Here is a 14887-nt window from a genome sequence, read left to right on the forward strand (position 1 = left end):
TATTAATTTAAAACTATAATGATAAATTATTATTTATTATTTTTTAACCAATTATTATTAAAAACTATAATGATAAAAAATATAATGATAAAATATATTTTAATTAATTTATATATTTTATTTATTAATGGTATAATCGATATTGAGAGTTTCTCAAACTTTGTTTAAAGTTTTTCAAACGAAAAATTTCTATTATCCTCCTCTTTATTAATTTTCATTTTAATTCATTATTTTATTGTTGAGACGTGAGATAGTCTTCAATATTCCACCGATTAGCATGCTTTTACTTTCTCGATATCCAGTGCCACTGCCAAGTGTTCTTTCACTCTCACGCTATATAAATGGGCCTTACCGGTTCTAATTTGGCTTAAGATGGGCCAAGCAGCTCTTAAGTCAACGCTAAGTCAATAGCCCAGAAAAAAAATGACTCTCATATATAAACATAACTGTATAAACAAACACGTGGCTATTCTTAGTGCGCATTTTAGGTGTTTATTATAGCGCTTATCTTAGCAACGAGCGTAGAACGATAAGACGATTAGCCAGCGAGAAGGGCACAACCGCAATCGGAGATCGGAGACTAGCCGTTGAGAATGGCCGGAAGAGACCGTTATCTCCCGTCCTCCTCCTCCTTGAGAGTATCGGAATCTCAGCTCACCGAATCCGATATGAACCGCACTCGATCCGCCCTCCTCGAGGAGAAAATCGCAGCTCAGCACCGCGAGATCCAATCCATCCTGACGGACAACCAGAAGCTCGCATTAGCGCACCTCGGAGTCAAGGATCAGCTCAATTTAGCCAAGCGTGAGCTCGCTCGGCTGCTCGAAGCCGCCGCGGCCGTCAAGTCCGATACCGAAGCGAAGGTTCGCGAGGTTTACCAGAACTCGCTGAGGATGGAGGCGGAGGCTCGTGTGGTTAACGGAATCGGAGCTGAGCTTGATCAGGTTAGGTCGGACGTGCAGAGGCTAGCTGAAGATAGGCAGAAGCTAACGGCGGAGCTGGCGATGCTTAACGGGGAGATCGCTAAGGCTAAACCTAATTCGGATCGAGCCGTGGAGGTTAAGGCGGAGATTGAGAGTCTTAGAGAGGAAGTTAGTAAAGGAAGGTGAATACTTTAATTGAATTGAATTGAATCGCGTCTTGTTGTTTTTGGACTTAGTGATGAGTTTGGGGGTTGATGCAGAGCTGCTCTTGATCTGGAGAAGAAGACGCGAGCGGGTAATCTTCACCATGAGCGTGGTATGGAGAAGACTATTGATCACTTGAACCGTGAAATTGTGAAACTTGAGGAAGAGTTGGCTGACTTGGAGACCAAAGCTAAAGCAGCTGCTGAAGCTGCTCAAACCCCAAGTAATCTTTGTGTTTGAACCTTTAGATTGAAACCTTTACCTGCAGAGCTAGCTTCTAACTTTGTGGAATTTGTTGTTGTAAGGCCCTGGATTGGTGGCAAGTTATGGAAACTCAGATGATATTTATGGAAGCCAAGGTCACCAGTACCCTGAGGCGAATGGTTCTCACCAGGTACACTTATAAGATCTTTCTTGTTAAATATTAGCTTTACATAATCATCTGATAAGAATTCTTAGAGTTAATGGAAAACAAAGAGATTGGTCTAATCGTCTGTAATGATTGACGTTACCAAAGCCCTGATTGTCCTAGAGATGTGTCACTACCAACAAGCTAGTTCTTAGGAAGAGTTGGAATAATTATATACATAGGTTCGTGAGAGTTGTTGCAAATTCATAATGGACTAAATACAATGCCTTTTTAAAAATCTTTTCTGCAACACTTCTCTGTTCTGCTAGCGGGTTAACATCGCTCAAAACACACTATTCAGGTACATGGATCCCTGGACTGTCTTCCTCAACAACCGGCTAACAATACACAACACTCTAGTGTACCGTGATAGAGCTAGCTGGCGGATTTGTGTTGTACAATAATTAAGCAGGTCTTAGGTTGTTCTTTCAATAGCATGTGATCTTTTTTTCAAAGTTCTGTAGGATCAGTATTAAAACATTCTTTTTCAAAAAGTATAATATAGAATTCATGAGACTCCATCTACAGACCAATTGTTAAACCAAAATGTATCAACATTGTTCAGAGGAAAAGTGATTTAAACTGTGGCCATATGATAATCTCAACAAGTATTGGGAAAATTTGCCCTTTTGAATGTGAAGGACGGGTGATATAAGATGGAGTCTCGTCTCTCTTTCCTCATAGCAAGACGATTTCTATGGCTGAGAGTGAGCAAAAGGGGAACAAGTCAGGTCTATCACTTTTTTGGGGGCTAGAAGGTTAGTCAGTAAAGCTTTTTGTATCTTCTAATTTTCTTGAATACCATCTCAGTTGAGCTTCGGTTACATACTTAATTTCTACTATGTTAATACGGGTCTTTGCCTTTTCCATTGATCTGGCTAGCTAGGTTTTGTCAGTTTTTATTTCTTCTAATTCTTTGATGAGTTTCATTAGTTTTCTGTATTAAAAAACCTGTTTCATTTTTGGTAAAACTTACGGGCGTTGACTCTATAGGCTTGTTCCCCTTTTGGTGTCTTAGTTAATGTTAAAGCTTAATGATACAAAGTAGTGTGTGGTAATGTTTATCCTTGACGGATCCAAATATGTTTTTGCAGGGAAATCAGGTAAGATTGTTAGTTTGTATCCGACCAGATATAAAGTGTGTGCTCATCAACACACCTAAGATCTTCTAGGACATTCATGTTAAAAAATACTCTTTCGTTAACCATTGAGAATTAGGTTTGTATTGAAGGCAGTCTTTTTTTTGTCTGCAAGCACAAGCACATGCACTGTCATTGTTAAGTTATACTTGCACGTTTATCCTCGAACTCGCATGCATTGTTACTGTCGATTAATCTATTGTTTGTTCTGATCATAGCCAAGTGAAATATTGGCCTATAGGCTATATCTCCCACAATTAAAAGAAAACAATTAACACAGAAATAAGCTTCTAAATTTGTAAAAAAAAGGGTTGTAGAACTTAATAAATTGTTTATAGCTCCAAAATCTCAAGACAACCTCTGCTTTTAGAGTTGTGCATAAGTAAGAAAAAGATCTTGAATATGCTAAGTATAGCTCGTTATTGATGTTAGTCTTCCAAATCCATGGATGAATTGTCTCCATGACATTCACGAATATATTAGTTTATCCCTTTAAGCTAACCAGTTACATAGATTACTCAAGAAATAGGCTTTTCTGCTAGGCCGAGTTATTCGAAGACACTGTTACTTTCTGGTCCTCCAAATGATCAAGACATTGTTAAACTCGACCATTAGTTTAGAAAGCAAGGTATGAAAGTCTCTTTCAGTGTATAAATTGATCACCAATGGACATCTTGAAACATGTTTTGGTGGAGTGCTACTGGTACAAGGCGTGATACAATGCGAGAAAGCACACTATCAGTTCTCCGTCGACATGTTCCTCCACGTCCAACCAATATTTGTCTTATCGATAACTCTTCCAAGATGAGAGACACAAGCAGCGGTCTATGTTGGATATGGCTGGACGCGATGGGCGTGTACACCTGATGGCACTTAGAAACCACCATCCGAGACTCGGAGTGTATTACAACCATTTGCGGCTCGGAATCTAGTTCACATTATTGTCAAATGCCATATATATGACCATGTAGAGCAGTTGGATAACTCAGCATTCACTACATTTAAAATATAGGCAATGCATAGAAGCCTATATATTAACAAAATTAGAAAGGGATCGATGAAGATGAGAATATGTATCTGAATAAAATCTCACTAGATCATATCAAATGCTACCATTTCAAAGCATTTGATATATTCATTCTGAAAGCACTTGGAAATGCATTTTGATATATCCCAAAGCACCTCGAGCTAAGTTATAATGGTGGTCATAACTTTGACCAATTCACTCGAAAATTACTTACAAAAAGACATATAAAAAGTACACGAAAATGTTGCTAAGAAAAGTAAATGAAAATAGGGAAAATTGTTTTTTAGAGCAAAAAAAATGATAATTATGTCTTTTTAGACTAATCTCATATACTTTATATTCTATTAGGTTAATTATTTTTAAAATGACAATAATGCCCTTAAAATTATAATTTTTAGATCAAGCGGAATCGATTGATCCAAAATTACAAGGTCGAACGGATCGATCGATCATGATCATTATGCAGAAAAAAAAAACGCGGAGCATATATTGATCGGCCTGGTCTACTTCACTTGATCGACAAAAGTCGATTTCATACAGATCGACCAATCTCAAATTATAGACCGATCGATCCCGTGCCCAGGTAAGTATTCCAAATTGATTTTCTGGTTTTCTTCGGTTATATCTGGTTTGATTCTCACTTGATTTGAACCGACCACACACGATTTCAACTCTTTAAACTTGATTTCTTTGGGATGAAACCCATAATTTATCATCTCTTTCACGAACAAAGGGGGAAGAAATCAAAGTCTCAAGTTCATAAACCCTAACTCACTCAATTTCACACTGATTTGGTAGAAATAATGTGAAAATTTTGTGAAAATTTTGTGAACAATCAATCAAATATAGAAGACGGCGTGAGAAGAAGGTTACCACGTTTTTTTTTTGTTTTTTTAATCGATTTTTTTTTTAAATATGAAAGTGAATATTCCCAAATATTTTGTTTCTACATTTTAGAAACTGGTTTCTTATCCGTAGAATACATCTAATTTGTAGAAATCAGTTTCTACATGTTTTTAGAATTATAGTAATATGTAGATTTTGATTTCTACATGTTTTAGATTTACAGTAAATTTGTAGAAGTCGGTTTCTACTTGTTTTAGATTTATATTAATGTATAGATTTTAATATCTAAAGATTTTTGATCGGTAGGTTAAGCGCATAATGTGTATTCTTAATATTTTTAGAATACTCTTATTTACGTAGATCACGTATTTCAAACATTGTAGATTCAATGAAAAAGTGAATTTTGTTTTCTATTTCGTAGAATGTCATTTCTCTTTTATTTAGAATTGAATCTGAAAATTATGATTTAAACATTTTTAGAACTGAAAAAATACCACTAAGTTCATATATGTATTTTATCAATAGTTACTATTTTTTCAATTTTTTTTTTGTTTGTAAAACTATTTATTAAATTTATTTTCAAAAATATTAAGGCTATTATAGGCAAAAATGACACAAAATAAATATTTGTCTAAAAAGATCTAGTTATCATCTTTTTGCTCTAAAAAACCAATTTTCCCAAAATATAATGATGACATATTAACATCGTCCATATCATAATTAATTACTTTGTATAGTAGGATATGTAGTTTATCACGAAATTAATTTAAGAATTTATGATGGGACCTAATTTGGGGATAGAGACAAAATATGTTAGATGAAAATCAAAATGTTATGTGATCAATGAAAGCTGCTCTTCAACCAAATAACAATCAAATAAATCCAAAATAGACATCAACTTTTGTACATATACTGATATATCTCCTTCATTCATCTTCGGTAATCCATCAACAGTTTGAATAGACGTAAGTAATTTTTCATATAACAAAATTGACCCATATAAATTAGGAACAAACTTCAAAATACTAGAATGAGGCAACTGAATAATTTCCGTACAATTGTCTTTTCACGATCAACTAAGAGCATGGCCATTAGAGATCTTTCACATAGTTTCTCACAATTAAAATAAATAAAATAGTGAAAAATAAGAAAAAAATGGTAGAGTGGTTCACATTTGAGAGATTCCCATATATATATATGAGAAATTCATCTTTTAGATGTCACTTATGCAGTGATTCATTTATTTTTAAGATAAATAAAACAATTATAGAAAAGTATTAGTTAGTTAGCAAAAATAGATAGGTTTTTCAATTTTTGAGAGACTCATAAATACACTAAAAAAAAAGAAAAACTCTTGCTAATACAGTGAAAATAGTATAGGTTTCCTTAATAAAGAGAGATGATTTTATACAACATATGTATATGGGGAAAAATAAGCAAAATATGTATGATTATTATATAAACCTATGGAAGTAAGGCTCCGGAGGCAGCCGGAGAATCACCATTACTCCCGTCTTCGAAGACGATTCCACTCGTTTAAACCACATCCAGTCTGACAGTGGTAACGGTAGGTTGCCGTCTCTTTTTCTGATAAGTAATTCCACGAGCCTTAGCTTGACTCCCTTTGACTTCCCTAAGGTAAATCCTAACAGCGCGTGCAGCAAACGGGTTCGTTTCCGGCCGTCCACCGTTTTCCTCGTAAGCGGCTCTAAGTCGTCCGATCAAAGAGTCGAGAGATCCCCAAGCTTGTTTGTGCGGACAAGCGCAAGGAGATGTTGGGTCCGAGTGGCCAAAGAAAAAACATGTTGTCACGTGGACTTTGGTTTTTCCGAATTGGTCTAGGTACTTGAGGAACTCGAGCACGTGAGCCCCGCTGCACAGCGTTAGCGTTAGAGGGGGTTTGTGGTTTCTAAGGTATTGTAGAAACGTGTTCCAGTCGCGGCGTTTCTGTGACTCGTAACGGCTTAGTGGTGGTGCTGACGCGGTTGAGGGTTTTGGGTCGGGTCTGCATGACCCATAAGTGACTGGTTCCATGGAGTTTTACCACTTATTTAGTACGTTCCTGTGAGTGTTTTTATTTAGAGATGTTTTTTAAAAGAAAGAGAGAAAGAGTGTGGAGGTTTTTTTTTGTTTAGAATCTGGATGGTGGGAAAAGGAGAGTTTATGTAAGAGAAGAGACAGAAGAGTAGAAATTTAGGAACGTTGAATTCACGTGGCTAATGTCCCTACCTAAAGTTCACCTGACTAGTTTTGTTGAACCGTAGATTTCTTTTTAATAATTAGTTTACATCTGAAATGGAATCCAACTTGTCTTATCATTACGAACTGATTAGACTCCACCACCCTTATATGGGAAATGAAAGAAACAACTGAACGTCTCAACTAATCCATATATACATCAAGCACACAATTTGGTCATTTATTCTCCAAAAGTAGTAAACTGTTCTAAGAAACTTAACTATGTAAATAACTAAATACTCCTTCCGTTTCGAAAATAAAGCTGTTTTAGAAAATAATTTTGTTCAACAAAGATATATATTTTGTGTTTTCTATGAAAAAATTATAAACTTTAAAAAAATTAATTGATTTTATTAAATTACTATTGGTTAGAAGATATTGAAAATTGAAAATTACAGAAAACGATACATTTATTATATTGATGCAATGTGTTTTCTTAATATGTATGAAAACGCTAAAAAGTCTATCTTTGTGAAACAGAAAGATATAAAGTTAAACGGAAAGAGTATAAAATTAGAGAAATATTTATGCTTATCATGGTACGGTACATAAATGATATATTGGTTTCGTAATGAAAAGTATCACAAATGCCAGCAGATACATTTTGACCGGAAGTAGTGTTTGTGACCCATTATTTTTACAAAATAACAACTGAATTCACAATATCATTATATATAATTTAAAGTAGAGCATATGATATTTTTCTTAGCCTAGACATGCACGTTACTGTTTCTGTACCTTGATAACATTTGTCACAATAATAACACTAACCTATATTAACTAAGTTACAAATATCGGTTTTAATATTGGCTTTACACCCGTAAGAAAATCCGGTAATTGAGCTAGTCAGCGGTTACATTCACAATGTTATTGGTGCCAATAATACATGAAAAGAAAAATTGATGAGCAATTCTTTCAAATAGCATTTTTTAAGTTTTTGTTACAAAATATCTCTAAAAAATATCAAAATAGCTTTTTTTTTTATTTTGAAAAATTCAATATTTATTTTTTATTTTTAAAATTTTGAAACCCTATCTCTAAAAACTCATCCCTTGACTATAAACTTTATCATTAAAAAAAACTATAAACTCTAAATCTAGATTAGTTAAATCTATGATTAAAAATCTATTTTTACTTTTTAATAAAATTTAATTTGATTATTTTTTTTTATTGAGGGTTATTTTTGGGACAAGATTATTCTAGGGAATTTCTATTATAACTTTTTTAATATTTCCACGTCTCGGGTTCGTGTGCGGGTGGATTCATTAGACCGGTCCAGTAGAGTTGACCAACCTGAACCGGATCGGTTATTTAAATAATGAACACCCCGCGTACCCGGTCAGAAAATTGCCGTCACAAGTACGCAGTTAAGAAGGAAAAATCAAAGGTTAGTCGTAAAACGACACCGCTTAGGCATTTCCATATTCCAAATCCAACCGAACCCCTTTTCCTTCGTCAATAAAAATAAAAAAGATCAGATCTCATCACTCTCTCTTCGATTCCAATCTTCTCTCGACTGTCTTCCTCAAAGGTACGTTTTCGAATCGCTTCTCTCCGTCTCCGAAGTATCGATTCCGAAATTAGGGTTTAGGTATTTCACTTTCCATCATCGCTTTCGCTTTCGATTTCGTTACGAATCTCTTCTTCTCTATGCTTGAACCTCCTCTCGTTTTGATCTCTATGGCGTTCTCTTACGTTTTCCTCAGGTTCCTCCACCACTTTATGCTTCAAAAGCGAGCTAGTGAAGCCTCATCTGTTGCTAGCGAGATCGCCAGTTCCGATTTAGCATCGTCCTCTTCGCCGATTAAGAGACGCCGCGTCGAGATCACTGATTCCGCGTCTGAGAACTCCTCGATCGTAGCAGCTTCTGGTAGCAGTAGCGTCGTACAGCAGCAGCGCGACATGGCTTTTGGTAATTCGAACCGTCAGGAGATTGATGAAGATCTGCACAGCAGGCAGCTCGCTGTGTACGGGCGTGAGACGATGAGGCGTCTCTTTGCTTCAAACGTTCTCATCTCGGGGATGCACGGCCTTGGTGCTGAGATTGGTATGCTTTTCTTTTTATTGTATCATTGAGATGGTGGTCTTGGAACTCGTATAGTTATATTATTATTTGGGTTGTTTCAGCCAAGAATCTAATTCTTGCTGGTGTGAAGTCTGTGACACTGCATGATGAAAGAGTGGTAGAGCTATGGGACTTATCTAGCAACTTTGTTTTCTCTGAGGATGATGTTGGCAAGAATAGGGCGGATGCTTCTGTTCACAAGTTGCAGGATCTTAACAATGCTGTGGTCGTCTCTAGCTTGACCACAAGCTTAACCAAAGAGCATCTTTCTGGTTTCCAGGTATGTAGACTTGCTTTCTATTGGTTCTATTTGGTCTGAATCGTTTTGTGTACTGGATTGTTGCTAGATAGATATATTTTGAGTAATGATAATTTTGGAATTGTATTGATAAGACATAAAGAAATGGTTACTGTCTTCTTAGACTTTTTCTGGTTCTATTGTTTATGCTTATAGGTGTGTACCTTTGTGTGGGTGGTTCTTGTTGGTTGGTTGGTTTACGCTGATTTATCTACTTTCCTGTGAAACAGGTTGTTGTTTTCTCTGACATAAGCTTGGAAAAAGCAATTGAGTTTAATGACTATTGCCACAGCCATCAGCCTCCCATCGCCTTTGTCAAGGCTGATGTCAGGGGTCTTTTTGGCTCCGTCTTTTGTGATTTTGGGCCTGAATTTGCAGTTCTCGATGTTGATGGAGAGGAACCACACACAGGCATCATTGCCTCCATCTCTAATGAAAACCAGGCATTTATCTCTTGTGTTGACGATGAGAGACTTGAATTTCAAGATGGTGACCTTGTCGTTTTCTCTGAAGTTGAGGGTATGACCGAACTGAACGATGGGAAACCAAGGAAGATAAAAAGTGCACGGCCATATTCATTCACCCTTGAAGAGGACACTACAGGCTATGGAACATATGTGAAGGGTGGTATTGTCACTCAGGTGAAACAGCCAAAGTTGCTGAATTTCAAGCCGTTGAGGGAAGCTCTTAGTGATCCAGGGGATTTTCTGTTTAGTGATTTCTCTAAGTTTGATCGGCCTCCACTCCTTCACTTAGCATTCCAGGCGCTTGATCGGTTTACATCTGAAGCTGGTAGATTTCCTGTTGCTGGCTCGGAAGAGGACGCTCAGCAGCTTATATCTATTGCCACATCCATCAATACGGGGCAGGGTGATTTGAAGGTGGATAATGTCGACCATAAGCTTCTAAGACACTTTGCCTTTGGAGCCAAGGCTGTCCTGAATCCGATGGCTGCAATGTTTGGCGGTATTGTTGGACAGGAGGTTGTCAAAGCTTGCTCTGGAAAATTCCATCCCCTCTTTCAGGTGATATTTCTTTTTTCATGTACTTGGGTTAGAAACTGTGGATACGACAAATAAAACTCAAAGCTCTTTTATTAAAACCTTATCAAGAACAGAAATTAAACAAATCTCAAGAGAGCTATGTTCCTCTCCTTGCCTAACCCGAAAAAGCATCAAAGCACTCTCTTGCTTGGAGGAGTTTTACATCCAAGCGTTCATCCATATATAATATGTTAAAACGTTAAAAGTAGTTTAAAGTATATAAAAATAATTAGGAATCTTGTAGTTTCTTAAAGTTAGAGATAGAAATCCAATGATAAAGGAACATTAACTGATACGCATCATCGCTCTTTTTTTGACACATATTGTTTCTAGTTTCCTAATGGCACCTGATGTTGAACTTCTTATTTTCTTTATCAGTTTTTCTACTTCGATTCAGTGGAGTCACTCCCCTCTGAACCTCTGGATTCTAGTGACGTTGCACCAAGGAATAGCCGGTACGATGCCCAAATATCTGTATTTGGGGCCAAGTTCCAGCAGAAACTCGAAGATGCTAAAGTTTTCACAGTAGGGTCCGGTGCTCTTGGCTGCGAGTTCTTGAAAAATATGGCTCTGATGGGAGTTTCATGTGGAGACCAAGGGAAGCTGACAGTGACTGATGATGATATAATCGAGAAGAGTAACCTCAGCCGTCAATTTCTGTTCCGTGACTGGAACATTGGACAGGCTAAATCAACGGTTGCTGCTTCCGCTGCTGCAGCTATAAACCCCAAGTTCAACATTGAGGCGCTACAAAACCGTGTTGGCGCTGAGACAGAGAATGTATTTGACGATGCCTTCTGGGAGAACTTAACTGTTGTCGTCAATGCACTGGATAATGTCAATGCGAGGCTCTATGTTGATTCTAGGTGCTTGTATTTCCAGAAGCCGCTCCTTGAGTCTGGGACTCTTGGTGCAAAGTGTAACACGCAGATGGTTATTCCACATCTAACTGAAAATTACGGGGCGTCAAGGGATCCACCAGAGAAACAGGCCCCCATGTGTACAGTGCACTCGTTTCCACATAACATTGATCACTGTTTAACTTGGGCTCGCTCTGAGTTTGAAGGTCTGCTTGAGAAGACTCCCGCTGAAGTGAATGCATATCTTTCCAGCCCTGTTGAGTACACTAACTCAATGATGAGTGCTGGCGATGCTCAGGCAAGGGACACATTGGAGAGGATTGTTGAGTGCCTTGACAAGGAGAAGTGTGAGAACTTCCAAGACTGTTTAACCTGGGCTCGACTCAGGTACTGACACACTCTTAATTAGTACAAGTCGTACGTAGGTTCAGAATAGCAGTGGTAATGATAGAATGAAAGATTTTAACCTGTGCTTCTATGGTTATTTAGTTCTTTTACGTGCAGCATTTCAGGATTCAGAATTGTTTAATCGGAAAATAAGTAGGAAACCATTAAAAAGTTTAAAAAACGTTGTCAGGAGGTAAGAAGTCCTTTGTGGAGTCTCATTAATGTGTTTCTATTTCACGTGACCAGGTTTGAGGATTACTTTGTTAACCGCGTAAAGCAATTGATATACACATTTCCTGAAGATGCTGCGACAAGCACTGGAGCTCCATTCTGGTCTGCTCCTAAAAGATTCCCACGTCCGCTCCAGTACTCCTCTTCTGATCCAAGTCTCCTCAATTTCATCACGGCCACTGCTATTTTAAGAGCAGAGACATTTGGGATCCCTGTGCCTGAGTGGACTAAAGACCCAAAGGCAGCAGCTGAAGCTATTGACAATGTGATAGTCCCAGACTTTGAGCCAAGAAAAGATGCAAAGATTGTGACAGATGAGAAAGCCACCACTTTAACCACTGCTTCGGTGGACGACGCTGCAGTCATCAACGACCTCATTGCTAAGCTCGAGAAGTGTAGGCATAACTTGTCTCCAGATTTCAGGATGAAACCAATTCAATTCGAAAAGGTAAATATTCTCTGATGCTATTCTCACTGAATGAAATCTAATTGATAACAAAGGTTGAATCTTAACCAAGGAGTGTTGTTATTTTGAATCATATTGTGTGTTTGTAGGATGATGATACAAACTATCACATGGATGTGATAGCGGGTCTAGCCAACATGAGGGCGAGGAACTACAGCATACCTGAAGTCGACAAGCTGAAAGCAAAGTTCATTGCAGGGAGAATCATCCCAGCCATTGCGACCTCAACAGCCATGGCCACTGGTCTGGTCTGCCTCGAGCTCTACAAGGTCCTCGATGGAGGACACAAAGTGGAAGCCTACAGGAACACATTTGCCAACCTGGCGCTTCCCCTCTTCTCCATGGCTGAACCGGTTCCGCCAAAGGTGGTGAAGCACCGCGACATGGCTTGGACCGTTTGGGACAGATGGGTTCTAAAAGGAAACCCGACACTGCGTGAGGTGTTACAGTGGCTGGAGGACAAAGGTCTTAACGCGTACAGCATCTCTTGTGGAAGCTGCCTCCTGTTCAACAGTATGTTCCCGAGGCACAAGGAGAGGATGGACAAGAAAGTAGTGGATCTAGCTCGGGATATCGCTAAAGTGGAGCTGCCGCCTTACCGTCGCCATCTTGATGTAGTTGTGGCTTGCGAGGATGAAGATGACAATGATGTCGATATTCCTCTCGTCTCCATCTATTTCAGGTGAGTATTTATCAAATAAACCAAAAACAGAGGAGGAGAAGATGATGAAACTCTTTTGAAAGAGACAAATGTGTGCGGTTCTGTTTCTTTAAAATGTTTTTCTTTGTTTTTCATGTACTATTGCTGGTGTGGGTAAAATCCACACGTCACCCACCATCTGAACATGTGTCTTGTCAAAACCTGAGTTTTCGTTTATCGCTGAACGCATTCAGCTTCATGGGGGGTATTAATATTTTGTACTTGAGATACCTAATTTGAGTTTCTTCAGGATGCTCTAAACATCATGGCAAAGATATAAGTTTTCTTAAATATATTTTTCCTGAATAGCAATGAAAGAAAATTTCAGATACCATAAAGGAAGAACAAGAAACGACTTGGTTAATGGAAAGTAAACTCATGGAGACATTTGGCGCCAAGCTGAAAACATATGAAAAAACAAAAAGAAAAACAAAACACAAGTTGAAGCCTGAAGGAGAGAGTTCATGCATTAAACCATAACACACATAGATTTCACAGAGGAAACCTGCCCAACAGTCAAAACATGATTGCACCACTCAACTTTACCCCAAATGTCACCTCCTTGACGTCTTCCAAGCGAAATCTCCGCACACCAAATCTACTGTGTTTTTTCACTACTCGGTTCTTCTTCTCTTTTAGAAAAATACAAAGCCAGATTCTGACCGAACCGCACAATATCTGTCCAAAATCGGAGTCTTATCTCAGCCAACAACTCATCCAAACCTTTAACCACTCCCCAGCGCCACTCCACAATAATTCCTTTTTCTTTCAAGTCAAGATTATAAAACAACGAGATATGATCCCATTGCTACGGGTTCTATTTGATGTTTTAATTTAATAAAAGTCATAAAATAATAAATTATTTTATTATATTTTTATTATTGTTTTTTGCATATGTTGTTTGAGATTTGTTTTATAATTAAAACCTGTTTTCACATATAAATTTAATTTAATATTTTTATTTTATAATCATGGTGCATAGATGAATTCTTATAAACTTTGTACATCGGATTAGAGAAAATACTATACCTAAAAGTTTAAACTGAACACAACCTGCATCTTTTTAATATTAATCTTTTTAATATTAATCTTCTTAATATTAATCTTTTTAATATTAATCTTTTTTAAAAGTTGCCATTTTCAATATTCATTTTTTCAATATCATTAATATTTTTATAATTTTTCTTGTGAATTAAATAATTGTTACTATCATGTTTATCGTTAATTTTTAAGTAAAATTACTATTAAATAAAATTTTACAATGCTCTCTTGCCAGGATGTAAGAAAAAACAAATCTTAATTGGTTAAGATTAGAAAATAATTATTTTTAGAAATCTCTTTTATTTAGGATTTTAAGAAAAGAAGAAGTTATTTTCATATAATGACAGTTTTTATTGATACATTCACAATCTAGTTTTTTAGTTGACACATGTCACAATGATATCAGGTGAAATATTTGAAGTCCATTATGGTTTATATTTTTTTTAACACAAAATTATTAAAAAGTAAAGTTAGTTAATTATAAGAAAAATACGATTATGTTACATTTTTATTTTATTTAGACTTTTAAAAGGGAAACTAATTATTTGATAATTAGTTTTTCTTTTATATTTTTATACAGCTATTTTATTTTTAATAGAAACAATTCTGTTAAATTATTTGTATATTTTGTCTTATACATACAAACACATGTCACAATATCTTATTATATAAAGGAAAATTACTATTAAATAATATTTATAATAAAATTTTTAATAAAATTCATTTTTGTTAATATCTTAGTATATATATTTTTATTTATAAGATATATTAACATATGTCACAATCTTAAATATATAATTGACATGTGTCGCGATCATGTTAATTAGCAACGTTGAAAAACCAAACTTTATATAATAAGATTACAGAGAATTAGTCACCTATAATACATTTAAACACTTGTCAATCAACATATTAATCTAAAAATATCTACATACACATACAATAAAACTAAACTATGTTCAGATATTATAAATTTTTGGACAGAGTTCAAATTGGATTCTTCTGAGTCT

The 14887-nt window shown here is 36.4% G+C and overlaps 3 protein-coding genes across 7 annotated transcripts; 2 read left to right on the forward strand and 1 right to left on the reverse strand.

Moving 5' to 3' along the window:
- The first annotated feature begins 539 nt into the window (after positions 1-539).
- On the forward strand, positions 540-3021 carry LOC103867980 (protein FLC EXPRESSOR). Of its 4 annotated transcripts, XR_004457980.1 has the most exons (5): positions 540-1105; positions 1184-1350; positions 1433-1521; positions 2178-2294; positions 2631-3021. XR_004457980.1 is itself a non-coding variant. In XM_033291043.1 (4 exons), the coding sequence occupies exons 1-4, from the start codon at positions 594-596 to the stop codon at positions 2184-2186; spliced, it is 777 nt and encodes a 258-aa protein (XP_033146934.1). In that variant the 5' UTR covers positions 540-593; the 3' UTR covers positions 2187-3021. The 4 variants fall into 4 exon arrangements, 3 of the variants coding, with proteins under 3 accessions (XP_033146934.1, XP_009144328.1, XP_018514548.1); XM_033291043.1 differs by having other exon boundaries at positions 2178-3021; XM_009146080.3 differs by lacking the exons at positions 2178-2294; positions 2631-3021 and adding an exon at positions 1838-2127.
- A 1558-nt stretch (positions 3022-4579) lies between these two features.
- On the reverse strand, positions 4580-7744 carry LOC103867981 (protein LIGHT-DEPENDENT SHORT HYPOCOTYLS 6-like). Its single transcript, XM_033291044.1, has one exon. The coding sequence runs from the start codon at positions 6580-6582 to the stop codon at positions 6085-6087; it is 498 nt and encodes a 165-aa protein (XP_033146935.1). The 5' UTR covers positions 6583-7744; the 3' UTR covers positions 4580-6084.
- A 377-nt stretch (positions 7745-8121) lies between these two features.
- On the forward strand, positions 8122-13131 carry LOC103867982 (ubiquitin-activating enzyme E1 1). 2 transcript variants are annotated; one of them, XM_009146083.3, is made up of 7 exons: positions 8122-8317; positions 8493-8833; positions 8914-9131; positions 9380-10174; positions 10571-11439; positions 11686-12118; positions 12226-13131. In XM_009146083.3, the coding sequence occupies exons 2-7, from the start codon at positions 8509-8511 to the stop codon at positions 12820-12822; spliced, it is 3237 nt and encodes a 1078-aa protein (XP_009144331.1). In that variant the 5' UTR covers positions 8122-8317; positions 8493-8508; the 3' UTR covers positions 12823-13131. The 2 variants fall into 2 exon arrangements, with proteins under 2 accessions (XP_009144331.1, XP_009144330.1); XM_009146082.3 differs by having other exon boundaries at positions 8195-8377.
- Positions 13132-14887: the final 1756 nt, after the last annotated feature.

The sequence above is a fragment of the Brassica rapa genome, chromosome A05, assembly GCF_000309985.2.
Source record: "Brassica rapa cultivar Chiifu-401-42 chromosome A05, CAAS_Brap_v3.01, whole genome shotgun sequence".
NCBI classification, from domain to species: Eukaryota; Viridiplantae; Streptophyta; class Magnoliopsida; order Brassicales; family Brassicaceae; genus Brassica; species Brassica rapa.

Coding starts and splice junctions, on each gene's coding strand:
- LOC103867980 (XM_009146080.3), top strand. CDS start 594: ATGGCCGGAAGAGACCGTTATCTCCCGTCCTCCTCCTCCTTGAGAGTA. Junction 1,106..1,183: donor GAGGAAGTTAGTAAAGGAAG/GTGAATACTTTA, acceptor GGGTTGATGCAG/AGCTGCTCTTGATCTGGAGA. Junction 1,522..1,837: donor AGGCGAATGGTTCTCACCAG/GTACACTTATAA, acceptor CACACTATTCAG/GTACATGGATCCCTGGACTG.
- LOC103867981 (XM_033291044.1), bottom strand. CDS start 6,582: ATGGAACCAGTCACTTATGGGTCATGCAGACCCGACCCAAAACCCTCA.
- LOC103867982 (XM_009146083.3), top strand. CDS start 8,509: ATGCTTCAAAAGCGAGCTAGTGAAGCCTCATCTGTTGCTAGCGAGATC. Junction 8,834..8,913: donor CGGCCTTGGTGCTGAGATTG/GTATGCTTTTCT, acceptor GGGTTGTTTCAG/CCAAGAATCTAATTCTTGCT. Junction 12,119..12,225: donor AACCAATTCAATTCGAAAAG/GTAAATATTCTC, acceptor GTGTGTTTGTAG/GATGATGATACAAACTATCA.